The following is a 17,803-nucleotide window of genomic DNA, read 5'->3' as shown; positions in this document are numbered from 1 at the left end:
TGGTCAAGTGTCCCTGAGTTCAATCCTTGGTACCAAAAAAAAAACCCAACCAAACAAAAAACAACCAGGGGGAAAAAAAGAAAAAGAAAGCCTATTTTCTACTGGGAGACAGGGGTGAGTAGGTAGAGAGGCTTAAATCCTACCCACCCACCCCCAAAAATCTGCCTAGGACATAGGGACTCATTTCCTTCAGATCAGTCACAAACTAGTGTTGTATTAACTGGTCTTTTCTTGGTTCAAAAGTACTTCATTCCCCACTTGAAATTTTGTTTTTCTCTTGCTCACAAATGCTAGAATCAAATCCAAACAGACTTTTCCTCTAAGTCTTGATAAACTGTTACAAAAAAAGAACACTATCAGATACTTTTTATTCCCATGTACCTAAATCTAGTTATTGAAGGCCCCTCTCCTTCTCCACCCCATTTAACACGTCCCATTCTATTCTCAACCAATATTTATTGTATCAACCATTACATTATTTAACAAGATCATGCTACTCTTTACCCACTTGAGCTTCTTTCAGGGCAGGTTCCTGACTTTTGTCTCTTCCCCAGAGCCTAACAGGTATGGATAACTGATTTTATGGACTGAATAGTTGTGCAATGCCCATCCCCCACTACATTCATGTGTTGAAAATCCTAAACCCCTAGGTGATGGTATTAGCAGCTGATGCCTTTGGGAGGTGATTAGATCAAGAGGGTAGAGTACTCATCAATGGAATTGGGGCCCTTAAACAAGGGAACCCATCAACTCTCTTGCTTTCTTTCCTCCATGAAGATAGCAGAAGTCAAAAGAAAGCCCTCACCAGAACCCAAGCAGACTGATCTTAAGCTTCTGACCTTCAAAATTGTGAGAAATAAGTTTGTTTATAAGCCATCAAGTGTGTGGTACTTGGTTATATCAGCTCAAGTTGTTTTCAATGAGTACTGTCTACTTGTCATTAAATTTTAGTTACCATAATTCTCTAAAGGGATTAAAATGCACTTCCAAACAAAATTCTTAAAACTTCGATACAAAGCTATTTAGCAAAATCTCAGAATTCCTAAAGCCTGCATGAAAGTGCATAAAATAAGGTGGTCCTATGGAAGCCAATTTAAACCTACAGCAACTCTTAAAGCAAGATAAAGATAGTGCATAACATTATCTGTGCTTGTGGAACTCATATAATATATAGTCAGCCTAATATCTGACACAGAGAGCCTTGGCCACTGATAAGTGAGTCATACCAGAACATACACATGTATGGTCTTATTTTTGTTAATAAGAGTTCAATAAATTAGAGAACATGCATTAAGTGGTCTTTATTGATGTTTCACATTCAGTTATTCATTATCAGTTCAGTTAATCATACAAGTATGATAAGTTATTTTCTATTTGCTGTGGAAATTTAAATGTAAAATAAATACAAAATACATTTGTGGTTTAATGAACACTCAGTGAAGCATTTTTTTCCTGAGGTATTCCTTTCAGTCTGGTGTTATCCCAGATCTTTTTATTTCCCCAGAAATAGTCTATTAAACCACATAATGGATCTGTGAACTTGTGAATCAAGTTCACTGGCTCACAGTGAACTTGAGTTCTAATTGCATTAGACATATTTTTTGATCTCATCATACAATACCAATACAAAAGCACCACCCATGCCTCTCAATACATTGGACCAGGCACCTTTGAAGAAAGCCTTGCCTCCTTCATCTTTGGCAATCTTCTTCCAGCAGTCAATTGTCCCCGTGTACATAATATCAGCTGTGGAGACAAACAAGGGTAAGGGCTCCATAAGGAAGAGACTTCCTCTGCCAGGATTTCGACATGCAGTATTCCCAGTTTTACAAAACTGAGGTCACCTGAACATGAAGCCCAGCCCTATGGGACATTCTCCTTCCTTATATAACTGCTAGACTGGGTTTCCTATCATTCCTACTCCTCTAACTCTAGGCCACTGAAGAATCAGGAAAATTCACACACTATTGAACAAGAAGGTAGCAGGGTGGAATGGGAGTATTATGCTGTGTAGTTACCTTTTTATGGAGAGAAAACTGCACCTAATAGATTATACTGCCTAAAATTATACAATTAAAATTAAAAGATATAAATATTAGGTTGGACCATATGAAACTACTATTTTTTTAAGAAATGACAATTTCATACACTTTATAGAAGTGAAAACTTTTTCTATCAAAACAGATTGCTGGGCTGGGGATAATATAGCTCAGTTGGTAGAGTGCCTGCCTCACATGCACAAGTTCCTGGGTTCAATCCCCAGCACCACAAAAACAAACAACAAAAAAGATTGCTTTGCCAGGTGTGGTAGCATGCACACTTGTAATCTCAGCAGCTTGGGAGGATGAGGCAGGAGGATCACAAGTTCAAAAGAAAAAGGCTAACCTCAGCATCTTAGCAAGGCCTAAGAAATTCAATGAGACCCTGTCTCTAAATAAAATATAAAAGAAAAAAAAGGGGCAGGAATTGGTGTTATGGCTCAGTGGTTAAGTGCTCCTGAATTCAATCCCCCACACCAAAAAAAAAAAAAAAAAAGCAAGATTGTTTCAGACCACCTCTCCTTCAGTTAAAATGTTCTCTCTCCCACTAATACTTGAAATAATAACTTCCAGGTATGGTGGACCATGCCTGTGATCCCAGCAACAAGAAAGACTAAGGCATTAAGATCACAAGTTTAAGGTCTATCTGGGCAACTTACCAAGACCCTGTTCTCAAAATATACAAAGGGTTGGGGATGTAGATCAGTGGTAGAGTACCTCTGGGTTCCAACCCCAGTATCCATTCCTCAACTGCCCACACAAAACTAAATAAAGAAACCATCTCCTTTTCAATCAACTAACCAATTACTTCTTTTTCCTTGTTTCTGCAACAAGCTCTAAGGAAGGAGAGCATAAGGTCTCTTTTATAATGCTAGAGACCTGGTTAAGTTCTCTGAGTGTCTCATTTTTATGTTCTTATCATCTCTTTAATAAAAAGAAAAAATTATTTTCCCTAAAGGAGTAGTTGAGAATGTTAGGGGGAATTAATTATAGTTTTTCTTCCCTAAGTCCTTATCAAATAATTTTACCATTTAATTTATAATAATGAGAATTAAAGGAAGCATCAAAGAGTGTCCTCCACAGGTAAAGAGCAAGGAAGATTCAGGTCAGTAGCGCTCATACTTACCCCCTTTCCGGCCAGATTGCATCATCATCCTACGACGAACAGTGTCAAAGGGGTAGGACACCAGCCCAGCGACTGCTGTCACAGTCTGGGCAATCATCCAGCTCACAATAATGTGCACGTTCTTAGGATCAGGCAACATCCCTATGGGCAGAGTCAAGAAGCCAAATCACCATGAATGGATTCCTCTCTGCAATTCAGCAAAACACCAGTTGTAGGGGAAGACAGGCTATTGCACCCCCAACTCCAGGAGTTCTGGAAGAACCTACCCTTTGTGAAGATATCTCACATACAAGGGGGAAGCCAACAGAAGTTGGTTGTTGCCCTTTAAAGATCCTGGGAAGCTAGAGTTCTTCATGATGAAGTTAAAAGTTCTGCATGTTGAGGTTAAACTGAGTAACTGATACAACTGTGTCAGAAGGGAGTTAGACGACTTGGCTAAGTCTCTGAATAACTCAAGCCAGAGTTTACTCCAGTAGAGGATATAGAGAATCCTTTAGCTATTAATTCATCCAAACCATACAATCTCCCCATGCAGAAGCACCAGTTTAACTCAGACACTAGAAAAGAACAGGATCCATACATATAAAGCCCTTTGTGAGTTATAGGTCCCCAAGTTTCCTTTCCGCACACCCTCCTTCCCTGATACCCTTCTCTCACCCTTGGCAGTATCATAGACTCCGAAGTAGGCAGCTCTGTAGATAATGATGCCCTGGACAGAGACATTGAAGCCTTGATAGAGACCCTTCAGGCCATCAGACTTGAAGATCTTGGTAAGGCAGTTGCCCAGGCCACTGAACTCACGCTGGTGGGCACCCTTGCCAACATCAGCAGCCAACCTGGTTCTAGCAAAGTCCAGCGGGTAGACAAAGCAGAGGGAGGTGGCCCCAGCTGCCCCACCAGAAGCCAGGTTACCAGCAAAATAGCGCCAGAACTGCTTATGCCGATCGACACCCCCCAGGAAGATCTGCTTGTACTTGTCCTTGAACGCGAAGTTGAGGGCTTGGGTGGGGAAGTAACGGATGACGTTGGCCAGGTTACCCCTCCAGAATGAGAGAAAGCCCTGCTCCTTGGGGATTCTCACCACGCAATCAATGATCCCTTTGTACTGTTTCTCAGCACTGATCTGTTGGCTGGCATGCTGGACCTGGGGGGAGGATGGGGGTGGGTGACAGAGGACAGGCAAGATAGAGGGAAGGGAAGGACAGAAGAAAAAGACAGTTTTGCACTTTCTTGACAACCCCCTCCTTTTTTTCCCATTCCTTCCCCCCTCAAGAGGCATGCATGAGAGAATTCCAATTTCCTTTTGAAAAAATATCAGGAAATCAAATATGAGGGAAACATTGATGAATATGTTAGTTACTTGGATAAGAAGCCAAGGGAAAAAAAATTCAATTTTGCTTCACTTATTCAGAACATTTGAGGGAAAAGTTCACTCCCAAACTAAAAAGGTGATTTAATTGTGCAAAGATATTTATTACATTTTCCCTCAAGGTTTATTGGGAAATAGAAATGAATAAAGATCCCTGCCCACAAAGGGCTCCAGACTTCATGGACACAGTGAGCAGAAGGTGACAATTTTTCAATGCCACAGTGGTCTCCCTGGAGACAAGGATCTGAGTAGTACTCTCACAGGAAGGAGAATAAACCCACTAGGAAATAGAAGCTGAAAATTTTCAAGCACATTATGCAAGTAATCAATTATTAGGGGGTTTGTTGCTGTGGTAGGTCGGGGTTTTTGTTGTTGCTTATTTTGATTCCCAGATTGGACTATTCCCCACTGAGAAGCCCTTGCCTTTTGGGCAGATGGAGAAAAACAGGTTAGATGGTTCGAAGATTATAAGCCATTCAATAACCAGGTAGGGGAGATAAAAATTCGGGGATAAAGTGCTCTGAATTTATTCTGAAAATCATTCCTTAATCTCTAAAAACCTGTTTTTCTTCGTCTATAAAATGGGGGGGGGATAATTTTTTATCTTACAAAGATTGAAGATGAATGAAATCATATGTCGATAGCACAGTGCGTGAGACATTAAGTTCTTGAGTAATCATGATTAATTCGATGTTTTTGTTGTAAAAGGTGGATGCAGATAAAAGGGTTCAAGGGATGTCGAAAATCAAAAGGTAAGGCTGGTCTGAGAGACCTTGAGCAGAGTGTCTCTACTGCCCCAGGCGCAGAATCTGGCTCGCTGCAAACCGGCTCCGGGTGGGTTTCCATATATAGACACCCGAACCTTGGGCGCCACCCGACACCAGGAATCTGCTACTGACGCCGGACCTGTCTCTACGCAGAGGGCACCTTCCTCTTCGCGTAGGCCGGGCCCGTGGCCTAGCACTGATTTTCTGCGGTGCTCGCGTCCCCGCGTCCCCACGTCGCAACGGCTCGCGCCGCATCCCGTCACCCTGCCCGTACCGCCCCTGGTTCGCTGCGCCCGCGCCCGCGCCAGCTCGCCGTCCTTACCTGCAGCAGCAGTTTGACCCTCTCGATGGGGGCCACCGCGGTCTTGGAGACGGCAGCGGCGACGCCACCTGCCAAGAAGTCTTTTAGGAAGCTGAGTGCCTGATCACTCATGATGACAGTCGGACGCACCCAATCTGCAAGGAGTCGCGCTCGCGCTCGCGCTCTCGCCTACGCCCGCGCCAGGCACCGCCACCCCGTCTCCGTCCCTGCGCGATGCGAAGGGGCCGGTCGCTTTTCCCGCAGCCCTCCTTATATCCCCCGCCCGGTCTCTCGCGAGAAGAGGAGGGCCCTGGACCAGCGCGCGCATTGCGCATTGGCTGAGCAGGTGCTTGGACACCCCCCTACTTGTCCCCCTCCTATGCAGAGGGCATTGGGGGCGAAGACGCTTCCGGGAGGCAGGATTGGGCCGGGGGCTGTACCTTCAGGTTGGGACATTTAAAGGGCAAATTCATGTTATCTGTCCCAGCTAGCAACGGGAACACCATGTCACTGCAGCATGTGGGCAGCTATATTTATAGCACAAGAGGGCTTAGCCTGGGGCCGACCTGGGTACAGACACGGGACCCGCAGCCTCCAGCAGGGCTTTCTTTCACCTCGGGGCTCCATGGGACGCGCTGCGGGCCAAGAGATTTCAGCTTATTTTCTGCTTTGCAAAGGCCGCCCTCACCAGACTCAATGCCTGGATTTGGGCCTCATCAGAGCTGTGCGCTCTGGCAAATAAATTACAATTTTCCCAAATAAATACTAAGTCACTTGATGCCGTGATTGCTTCATATAATCTGGCAATCCACTGGGTCTGAGATCTTTTCATTCAGTCGTTCAATCATTCATTCTGTGACCAAATATTTAAGTGCCCCGCATTCAGCCGGGTAGGAAAGACCGGATGACAGGGCGACTCTGTGAATGCTTGTTTTAGCAAAGTGTGTGTGTGTGTGTGAGAGAGAGAGAGGGGGGGGGGGGAGACTGACTCTGTGTTTGTAAGTCCATAAAGGGTTTATTGTGTACACCAGTTCTCAATGGAATCTCAGCCCATATTCTGAGCAGGATATTCTCAATTAGCTGGCGCCTTCTTGAGGGTCAGAACTGTCAATCTTTTAAGAGAAGGTCGAATCCTTGGCTGTATTAACCTCCTTGTATAAAGTAGCCATGGTTGAAGAGATCTATCTAGTCCCAGAAAATGGTTTACAATTAATTTTTTTAAAGTATGTTGATGAAGGCTTTGGTTTTCCTTACCTTTTTTGTTTGCTTGCTTTTGTTTTTCTTCCTTAATGCAGCTCAAATAACCCCTCAGATGTTCAAATACTGCGATTCCTCCTCCTGAAAAGATTATAATTAATTTTTATCTCTAAACTCATTACTCAGTTCTTTTCCACATGTTTACTAATGTTATCTTGTACATTTGACAGTTTATTCTTTTTTTTTCACAAATATTTGTTACTCTTGCTGATACATGCAGACATGATGTTAGGTGTTTATTGAGCTGCAGCTGTGTGTCACTCTGGGCCTAAAGACTTCAGTAGAGCAGAGGTCAACAGTTGGGTGCCAGGACCATGGAGGGTATGCTTTCATGCAAGGTCAGGGCAAGCGAGGGTTTGGAAATCAAGGTGAGCCTCGTGAAGGTGAGGTACTATTGCAAAATTGCCAGAGTTCAGAGCAGACAGAAAGATAGACAAGCAGAAAAGGCCCTTATAAATCCACTTAACAAATACTTATTGAGCATTGATTGTGTACCAGCAATTAAGTTTGGCCCTGTGGATTCAACAAAGTAAAACATGGCTCATCTCCTAGGTCCTAACAGTTCAGCTTTCTTTATCACAGCTTTGTAAGCAGATTTTCATGAATCAACATAATCCACATGTTAGTCATTTTTTGTTATAATAGTGCTCTACATTCCATCCTGTTAATATTGACATTGGGGGCTGGGGATGTGGCTCAAGCGGTAGCGCGCTCACTTGGCATGTGTGCGGCCCGGGTTCGATCCTCAGCACCACATACAAAGATTTTGTGTCCATCGAAAACTAAAAAAAATTCTCTCTCTCTCTCTCTCTCTCTCTCTCTCTCTCTCTCTCTCTCTCTCTCTCTCTCTCAAAAAATTGAACATTTTACTTTTGGTTGTGCTTTCCAGATGTTTCTTATTTTTTATTGTGAAAAATAATGCTAAAATCACTTTTGCACAAATTTCAACTTCTCCTTCAAGGTTTTTTCTTCTTATATGTTTGCAAAATGGAATGGATAAGATAAAGATTTTTTTAAAGTGTTGTAGCTCCTTCTACATATTAGCAAATTGCCCTTCAAAAATATGGACCCACCATGCCTGTTACAATGGTAAAATCCTTTAATCTCAGCAACTTGGGAGGCTGAAACAGGAGGATCTCAAGTTTGAGACCATCCTTGGCAATTCAGCAGGACCTTCAGCAATTTAGGGAGAACCTGTCTCAAAGTAAAAAATAAAAAGGACTGGGGATGTAGCTCAGTGGCAAAGCTCCCCTCAGGTTCATGCTCCAGTATTAAAAAAAAAAGAAAAGAAATATGAAGATGGGCTCTGGTTTCTCCAACACTGGCTTACTTTTTTTTTAAAGCATCTTTTTGTTACTTATTCCATTTTATGAATTCTAATCTGCATCACTATAAAATTGTACCTATTCTATATGATCCAATTTAATTTGAGAGGAGTTAAATTTTGTGTAAACTTTTAATCTTTATTGACCACTGCTAGAGAGTGAAAGTAGTGCTTATCTATATTAACAACAGTTCTTTATATATTTGGGGCAGTAAATATGTGTTCAGTATTTTTCATTTTGTTGTTCTCCTTTTGACATTTGTTGTATCATATTGGTTTATCAGTGTTATTTATTTAATTATTTATTAGAATTTTTAATATTTATTTTTTAGTTTTCGGTGGACACAACATCTTTATTTTATTTTTATGTGGTGCTGAGGTTCGAACCCAGCGCCTTGCACATGCCAGCGAGTGCGCTACCGCTTGAGCCACATCCCCAGCCCAATCAGTGTTATTTATTTAAATATGAACAGATCTTTATGTTTTGATGTAAATATATCTTTCTTAGAGATATATTGGTTATTTGCCTTTCTAGGTATATTAGTCTATTTTCTTCTGCTTTGGGAAGAAAAATACTTTTCAGTTATTTTTTAAAAGTCTAAAACTACATTATAGATAGTAAGGAGATATTGATGCAATTCTTTCTCCGTACCAGTCTGAACTAAATCCTAAGTAGACATTCCTTCTATTATTTGTCTTATTTTACTAATTCTAATTTGCCACAAATTAAGTTCTATTAATAGCTTTAATTTATAAAATCTCCATACTATGACACACGTTCTTGATCACAGTTCTTTACAAAAAAAGAAAAAAGATATGTGAGTCTACAAATACTTTAAAAAATAGAAAGTTTTGTCTGCTTATGTATCTGGATTTATTTTTACTGTGAAGTTGTTCAAGTATTAAACAAGCATGACAAGATTTTTTATGATGTTTAAATTAAATATTAACTTAATATATTCATTCATTCAGAAAGTATTATCATCTTTATTATGCCTAATTTTATCCATCATGATATCTGATATTTTCTGAGTAGGAGATATTTTATTTCTCCTTGGCTGTTCTGCAATTCTCCTATTACATAGGGGAAGCTATAGATGGAATTATTGACAGAAGGTTTTCCAAAGAATCCCATGCACTGTCCTCTCCCTCTGTAGACTTTCTCAGAAAAAAGACCTCAGATGCCCTCAGGAGCATGAGCTGCCTGTGATCACAAGATGTAAGTATCATTTACACAGGCCCGGGAGAGAATGGTGCTCTGCAGAACATGTGTTCCCGCCAGCCCAGTGCTCAGTGACTTTCTGCCAGCATGAGAATGAGCAAGGCAGCTAAAAGATAAGGGGAAAAAAACTCTGCTTTCCAATGTGACATGGCATCCTGGAGGCCAGAGGACTGGGGCTCCCTCAAAATAAGAACCGTATAGTGAGCTCATTTCTTGGATTTTCAGGGAAAACTTTTACACAAGCAGTCTCTTTTACCAAATTGGGAATATAGAATGGGAGCTGTTAATGAGTAAAACTCATAAGAAAATAGAAGGATTTGCTGATGATGGTAATGATGTAATAATACCCATGTGCAGATATGCATCTAAAACTGATAAGAATTAGAACACACTACATGGCAAATTTCAGTATTAAGCAAAGAGTATCAAAATTTTATGCTTTGATTGTATAAGACTACATGGCGGGGCTGGGGTTGTGGCTTAGTGGTAGAGTGCTCGCCTAGCATGCATTAGGCATTGGGTTTGATCCTTAGCACCTCAGCACCACATAAATGTAAGATAAAGATACTAAAAAAAAAAAAAAAAAAAAAGACTACATGGGAATTGCTGAATGTCAATCAAAGGTACTTAGTAGACACCTTCACCTTGACCTACTGCTCTGAAAGGACAGAACAAAACAAATGAGTATTTCCCCACAATTCTTGCCCAGGTGAGATTAATGAATTAGAACAATAGCTCAATGAATACACTCTTTATAATCTCTCTCTCCCTCCCTCCTTCTCTCTCTCTCTCTCTCTCTCTCTCTCTCTCTCTCTCTCTCTCTCACACACACACACACACACACACACTCTTCTGAAATCATGAATATTCATGCAAAATGCTCCAACCACTAGCAGTTAGCTAATGCAAAGCAAAAGTAAGAAATCACAACATTTGTCTTTTCTTTTATAACCTAGTTATTTATTCTAGAACTTTTTTACTCTTTCATGGTCAATTAATTCCCTCCATTTTGGAGTATCCATTTCCCTCCTACTCTTTCCCATAAGAATTAAGATGATCTAAACCATTTATACCCAAGTCATTCATTCATTTTTTCCCCTTTCCATCTCTCTAAGAGCATCAAGGAATACCTGCTTAGACCCCAAACATTCTAGTGGCCTGGAGATACAGAGCTCAAAGAGTGAGGTGCCACTGTGAAGAAGCATACCTGCAAGGAATAGAGGCACTGCCATTCCAATGGGAAGGGTCTCCCTAGAGGTCCTGCTTGTATTTCTGGATGAATGACCCTTAATGTGCTACCTTGGTTAGAACTTGTATTTTAACGTTTTATAAATGTTTATGAAATAAAAAGTTTTGTTAGGAGAATTCTGGGTCTTATTAAAGGAGTTCAAGTGTAGGGGAGGGCTGGGAATTCACTGATTCATAGAAAAGACAGTTAAAGGTACTCTCCCAGAAGGCCCTATGCTTCTTGGAGAAACTGAGTCAGTCTGGCTCTGTGGTTGCTGGAGGCCCTGGGGCTACTGGAGCATGCTCCGATGTGCAGCTGACTCTCACCAACACAGGCAGATCCTGTACTTCCTCAAGACAGACTCAGAACTTCCCTTCTCCCACCCCCAGTCTTAGCATCCCCTTACTTTATCTGAGACTCCAAAATGCATATTTAGTATTTTATGGTATAATTAAATTTATAATGGCTTCCCACTGTAATGATCTACCTTCCTTGTTGACATCTTCTGGTTTCATTGACAATCAACCTCTATGAATGAAGTCATCACTCACTGGAGTCAAATTAATTGATTTTCTAAGTACATTTTGAAAATGTACATTCCCTAGTGTTTAATGTTTCATACCCCCTACCAATGATATGTTTTAAAAATTTTAAGTTGTTGATGGACCTTTATTTTATTTATATATGGTACTGAGAATCAAACCCAGTGCTTTATGCATGCTAGGCAATCGCTCTACCAATGAGCTACAACCCCAACTCCCTATCAATCATTTTTTAAAAACACTTCAAGCCTGTTATTAAAACCAGCATTAAATAATTTTTACTGTCTGTACTATCAAAGAACAATATGTGTAAGGTTTTTTCATATTTTTGTATGCTTTCTTTTGCCCCCAGGACACTTTCCTCAAACAATCAACTAGACAATCTGTGTCATTGCCACAAGAAAAAAGAGAACACTCAAAAAGCTAAGAAAAGAGAGACTGTTCTTGGCATTGTAATTTCCAAAGGAAGAGAAAAATTCAAGTATCCATAGTCGATTGAGCAGAATACCAAAGGGAAGGAAAGACTTTCTGCCCTCCCATCCTTTCAAAGATTACATGAAGTTTTCCCAAACCAGGGGAGAAAGGAAGAAGGTGAGAGGGAAAACAAAGAACTAGATGCTAGCCTGGATCCCTGAGAAACAAGGGCTCTATATTGTGCCCCAGTCCACGGAAGTCACAAGATGCTAGGAAAGAAATTGCTGGGTGGTGTCTTAGTACCCAGGGCAGAAGCAGCCCCACAGCTAGTCCAGTGATGATAAAAGAGCAGAAGAACAAAGCCCAGCACACGGAGCTTAGCCTGCTGGTGGAAGGGACCTGACATAACCCATTAAGTTCTTCCTGACCCTGTGTGTTTTCAGGAGCTGCAGAGTGACACCAAAGTCAGCAAGTCAGACCTGGCTGGAAGTGAGGAACGTGTCAGAAGTGACATTTATGGAGCCATGACTGAGGACCAGAGGGAAAAGGACTTGGCAGTTGATGTCAGCGTGGGCAGATGGAGAGCCAGACCAAATGCCTCTCCCTTTCCCATCCTTTAGCCCTGCAGAAACCGCTGAATTTAGAAGTCATTCGCAGAAAAGAACAAGAGAGAAAAGGAGATGCAAATTGTTCCTATCACTTGGTAGAATGAGTCCTTTAGTAAAAATTAAGTTGTCTTGCACTGTTGAGTTTGCCAACCCATATTTGTTCTTGCTGTCACGTTTGCCTATTTGAAAAAGGCAACTCATACTAAAGACATCAGAATTTTAGAAACTCTACACTGATCCTCATTCCATCAAGCACGTTTCTTTAAGGAGGAGATTCAGATTTAAATAAAAGAGCAGAGAGAGAAAAGAGAGAGAGACAATGGGAGAGGGAACTGCCATAAAGGGCAGTTTTCCCTATAAAGCTCTATGAAACTCTAACCTACACATTTTTATTAAATGGCTACATTAAATGAATAGGAGCCATGAGTGGCTATTTTAATGTATAAACTCATGAAACATTAAACAATAGTTATTCAATAAATGTTCCCTGAATGAATAGAGAAATACTATACTTCAAAACACACACACACACACACACACACACACACACACACACACACACCACCCATGGGAATTGAACCCATGGCCTCTTTACCAATAAGCTATATCTCCAGTCTTATTTTGAGACAGGGTCTCACTAAGTTGCATCCCTAGTAGCTGGGATTACAGACATGTGCCACAGTGCCCAATTCTGTATTTCAACTTCTAAAGCAATGATCCTCAAATTCTTCTAATGATGGAACACCCAGGAGTCAGTGCAATTTTTTGTGTGTAGGTAGCTATATGAAATATACAGAATTTTATCATATAAACTAAGAGTAATTACATTAGCAGAAACATGATTTTCTATTATCTGTGTCTGCCATATAAAATCATAGACATTTTAATAGTGGGTTAATTAATTGCTCCTCAGAGGTCTGTCAAATTCTCCTTTATATGTTTCAAGGTTTTGAAAAACATGAAAGATATTAGCTGTTAAATTTTTTCTCATTAAGTTTTCACCCTTTTTATTGGTAGCAGTGCTTTCCCCTAAATTAATAGAGCAACATCTGCTTCCCTTTAGTATAGGTCTGGTTTCTTTTTTTCTATTCCATTCTGTATGCTTTAGGCATGACTTCTGAAGACCATTATATTGTATTTTCCCTTTTAAAAAAAGTCCAAGTTGAAGCTTGGCATGGTGGTGCATACCTGTAATCCCAGGGACTTGAGAGACAAAGGCAGGAGGATCGAAAGTTCAAGGCCAGTCTGCACAACATTGTGAGACTCTCAGCAACTTAGCCAAACCCTATCTCAAAATAAAAAGGGCTGGGGGTATTATCTTGGTGGTAAAGTGCCCCTGTCTTCAATCTCCCAAATCTAAGTTGATACTTCTATTTTTAAAATTTTTTAAATATTTATTTTTTTAGTTGTAGTTGGACACAGTATCTTTATTTGTTTCTTTCATGTGGTGCTGAGGATCAAATTCAGGGCCTCACACATGCTAGGCGAGTGCTCTACTGCTGAGCCACAACCCCAGCCCTCTACTCTTTTAAATATAGAGAATTCAGAGTCTGGATCCATTTCCATTTGTCATGACCACTAATATTTTTTAAGCTTTATTTTGAAATAGTTACAGATTCAAGGGATAATGTGAGGAAATGACTGCACATATTTTAAGTTTTTTCCCCCCCTACTATTTTATGCTTTCAACTTGTCATTCTTTTGGATATAATGAAAATTTCCACTACTTACTTACCATGACTAGCCTATGCAAATCACTATATGTGTTTCTGAATTACACATCAAGGAGCTAATAACTCCAAAACTGTTAGTATTTTAGGCAGCTACTAATTTGCTGAGTTCTGAGAGTACCAGGTTCCTCCTCTTGGCCTACGTATGCACTCACTGTCTCTCAGGACTATGACACCATTTTATTCATCACTATGGAAAACACTTAAGTTAATAATAAACTGTCAAATATTTGTAGCTTGAAAAAGTTCTGCTCAGGACTTGTTAGATTTCATCACATTGTTCATTGTGACCACTAGAGGGAGACCACATACAACTATTCACAAAATAATACTCAAAATTTCTAATCTTAAAACCCTGTCAATAGGCCACAAAACTGTGGAAGCAACCTAGATGCCTTTCAATACATGAATGTATAAAGAAACTGTGGTATCTATACACAATGGATTATTACTCAACATTAAAAGAGAATAAAATTATGGCAATTCCATTATGGATGGAATTGGGGAATATCATGCTAAGTGAAGTACGCCAATCCCCAAAAACCCAAGGCCAAATGTTCTCTCTGATAAGTGGATGCTGATCCATAATGGGGGCATGGAAAAAATTAGGAGGGGAGGGGAGGGTGCATGGGGGCAGGAAAGATGGTGGGATGAGATGGACATTATTACCCTACGTACAAGTATAACTGCACATATGGTGTGATGCTACTTCGTGTACAACCAGAGAAAAGTTGTGCTGCAATTGTGTATAATGACTCAAAATGAATCCTGCTGTCATATATGCCTAATTAAAATAAATAAATAAAAATTTTAAAAGGACACAAAACTAAAGGGAAAAATCCCTCCATATACTTAAGACATAAAGGAGTGACCTCAAAGTAGTGGACAAAAAAATTTAAGTAAAAGCAAAAAATCGTCAAGTAGGATAAGAATGCAAGACTCAAGCATATGCTACCATAAGCAATGCACTTCCAATGGGGAGATGTAAATAAGTTAAAGGTGAGAAGATAGACAACACATAATAGGAAGAAAGAATACAAAGGGATAAAGAGCTATTTTATTTATTTATTTTTATATGATAGTAGAATGCATTTTCACATTATACATAGATACTCCATCTATGTATAATTTTCCATTCTTCTGGTTGTACATGATGTAATTCTACATTATATATGTAATCATAATCACTCATAGGACAGCAATGTCCAATTCATTCTATCTTTCCTATCCCCAAATTCCCTCTCTTCCCTTCATTCCCCTTTGTCTAATCCAAAGTACTCTCTACCCCAATCCCTCATAAGCCAAATGCCCCATCCATGACTTTGACAAGACCAAACACAGTTCTGAGCTACTCTCTCTGTGCCCACCCTCCTTAAGGGGCCATCTTGGTTCTTCTGGTGGCACTGGTGGGTGGAGGCCATGCAGGACCACTATAGTTAATCCAGCGTCTTGGAAATCCTTTTAACTGGGATATCTTAGCTGGGACAGCCATATCTACACTCGAGTAAGTCCTCTCTGCCCTTTCCCTTCATATCAAACCTCCCACCCAGAAAGACTCAGTTGGACAAACTGTTTCTTCCCTACCCACCCCCTTTTTGTGAGTTACCATCTGCATATCAGAGAAGTCACTCAGCCTTTGGTTTTTTACGATTAGTTTATATCACATAGCATGATAGTCTCCAGTTTCATCCACTTATTGGCAAATGTCATAATTTTATTCTTCTATATGGCTGAGTAATATTCCATTGTGTATAAATACCATATTTTCTTTATCAATTCATTTGTTAAAGGGCACCTAGGTTGGTTCCATAGTTTAGCTATTGTGAATTGAGCTGCTATAAACATTGATGTGGCTGCATCATTGTAGCATGCTGATTTAATTCCTTTGGGTATATACCTAGGAGTGGGATAGCTGGGTCAAATGGTGATTCCATCCCAAGTTTTCTGAGGAATCTCCATACTGCTTTCCAGGGTGGTTGCATCAATTTGCAATCTCACCAGCAATGTATGAGTGTACCTTTTCCCCCACATCCTCACCAGTATTTATTGTTAATTGTATTCTTGCCTTTCTGACTGGATGGAGGTTAATGCAGGTGGCAAAGATTCAGAAAGAGATTTTATAGAAGGCATCACAATCATAAATAGCTGTGTATATAATACAAAGCTTCAAGATGAGGGGCTGGGATTGTGGCTCAGTGGTAGATTGCTCACCTAGAATTTGTGAGGCACTGGGTTCGATCCTCAGCACCACATAAAAAAATAAATAAATAAAATAAAGGTATTTAAAAAAAGCTTCAAGATGAATGCAATAAAAAACTTGCAATTATATAGCAAGGAGAAATAGACAAATCCCAGAGATTTAATAGTTTAGCTCTGTATTCCCTTCCTAGAGCTGAGATTATGGGTCTGTGCCACCCCACCCAACTAAACAATTGACTGAACTAAACTATTGAATATCTATATTTAAATCAACAAATAATACAGAACTGAGCTCCTCACTCCATATCATATACAAAAATTAACACAGATGAAGCATAGATCTAAATGTAAAGCCAAATTATAAAATGTTGGGAAGAAAACATGGAAGAAAATCTTTGTGACTTTGTGTTAGGCATAGACTTCAGAGATATATAACATCAAAAGCATCTTCCATAAGCAGGCACAGTAGCACACACAGTAATCCCAGAGACTCAGGAGGGTAAAGCAGGAAGATTACAAGTTAGAGGCCAGCCTTAGCAATTTAGGGAGACCCTTAAAAATAAAAAGGATTTGAGGATGTAGCTCAGTGGTAAAGCACCCCTGGGTTCAATCCCCAGGACCAAAACAAACAAAAAACATCCTTCATAATAGCTTGATAATAGGCCTTTATCAAAATTTAAAACTATTTGTTTGAAAGACACTGTCAAGGGAATAAAAAGCTGAACCACAGATGAGAGAAAATATTGTCAAATTATACATCTGAGAAAGGACTTGTATCCAGAACATGAATTTGTGTGTGTGTGTGTGTGTGTGTGTGTGTATAATTCTATAAGAAAACTTTCCAGCTAAAAAAGGGAGGTCCCTTTTTTAACAAAAGATTTGAACACATTGCTAAAATAGGCATACAGATGACAATTAACATATAAAAAGGTCATCTTCATTTGTCATTAGAGAAATGCAAATTAAAATCACAATGAGATGAACTGCACATCTATTAGAATGGTTGAAATATTAAAAACTGACTATCCAAACCAGCACTACAATAATAAATCAAAACCTGTCCATAACAAGGGATAAGAAGAAGGTACACCAACTGGATCTCTCATACATTGTGGTAGGAAACATGTTAGAAAACTGGCAGGTTTTTTTTTTTTTAAGTTAAGCATAACTACCATATGATCTAGCCTTCTATTTCTAGGAATTAAGAGAATTGAAAACATGTTCCCAAAAAGATTAGTACATACATATGAATTGCAACATTGTTTACAATAGAACAAACTGGAAAAGACCTAATGTCTACTAACAGATGAAAAAAATGTGATATGTCAATAAAATGAAATACTACTCATTGATAACAAGGAATGATCATGCAATAATCATGTACTAGTATCACATAGTTTTAATTATACTCGTTTCCTGATATTTTATTAGTTTGTAAAATAACCACTCCATATGACTCTTTTTCAGATTTGGCTGAGTATTTCTGTATTTTTGCACTATCTAGTATCTATGTCTATATCTACATATATATTGGCATTATTTTGTCTAAAGTAAAAATAGTTTTAATGTAAATTGTATTTAATTACAGGACTTTTAAGAACACTTTATGCTTTTCAATGTTTCTTTCCAAGAATATTGACTGTATTTGTTACTTTTTTTCATAGATATTTGGGAGGA

General features: G+C 39.6%; 1 protein-coding gene and 1 long non-coding RNA gene across 2 annotated transcripts; one reads left to right on the top strand and one right to left on the bottom strand.

Moving 5' to 3' along the window:
* Positions 1-1,286: 1,286 nt before the first annotated feature.
* Positions 1,287-5,873, bottom strand: Slc25a4 (solute carrier family 25 member 4). The gene is made up of 4 exons (XM_005329217.5): positions 5,624-5,873; positions 3,823-4,309; positions 3,166-3,306; positions 1,287-1,746 (listed from the first exon to the last, which is right to left on the bottom strand). Exons 1-4 carry the CDS (start codon positions 5,732-5,734, stop codon positions 1,589-1,591), a joined length of 897 nt encoding a protein of 298 aa, XP_005329274.1. The 5' UTR covers positions 5,735-5,873; the 3' UTR covers positions 1,287-1,588.
* A 5,379-nt stretch (positions 5,874-11,252) lies between these two features.
* On the top strand, positions 11,253-12,347 carry LOC144370593 (uncharacterized). Its single transcript, XR_013430507.1, has 2 exons — positions 11,253-11,766; positions 12,033-12,347. It is a non-coding gene; the product is annotated as an uncharacterized LOC144370593 (long non-coding RNA).
* Positions 12,348-17,803: the final 5,456 nt, after the last annotated feature.

Source organism: Ictidomys tridecemlineatus, chromosome 14 (genome assembly GCF_052094955.1).
Source record: "Ictidomys tridecemlineatus isolate mIctTri1 chromosome 14, mIctTri1.hap1, whole genome shotgun sequence".
Lineage (NCBI taxonomy): Eukaryota > Metazoa > Chordata > Mammalia > Rodentia > Sciuridae > Ictidomys > Ictidomys tridecemlineatus.
Note: the sequence above shows the minus strand (reverse complement) of the source record. Positions and strands in the feature narration are given on the sequence as shown.

Coding starts and splice junctions, on each gene's coding strand:
- Slc25a4 (XM_005329217.5), bottom strand. CDS start 5,734: ATGAGTGATCAGGCACTCAGCTTCCTAAAAGACTTCTTGGCAGGTGGC. Junction 3,307..3,822: donor AGTCTATGATACTGCCAAGG/GTGAGAGAAGGG, acceptor CTCTGCCCATAG/GGATGTTGCCTGATCCTAAG. Junction 1,747..3,165: donor GCAATCTGGCCGGAAAGGGG/GTAAGTATGAGC, acceptor TTGTCTCCACAG/CTGATATTATGTACACGGGG.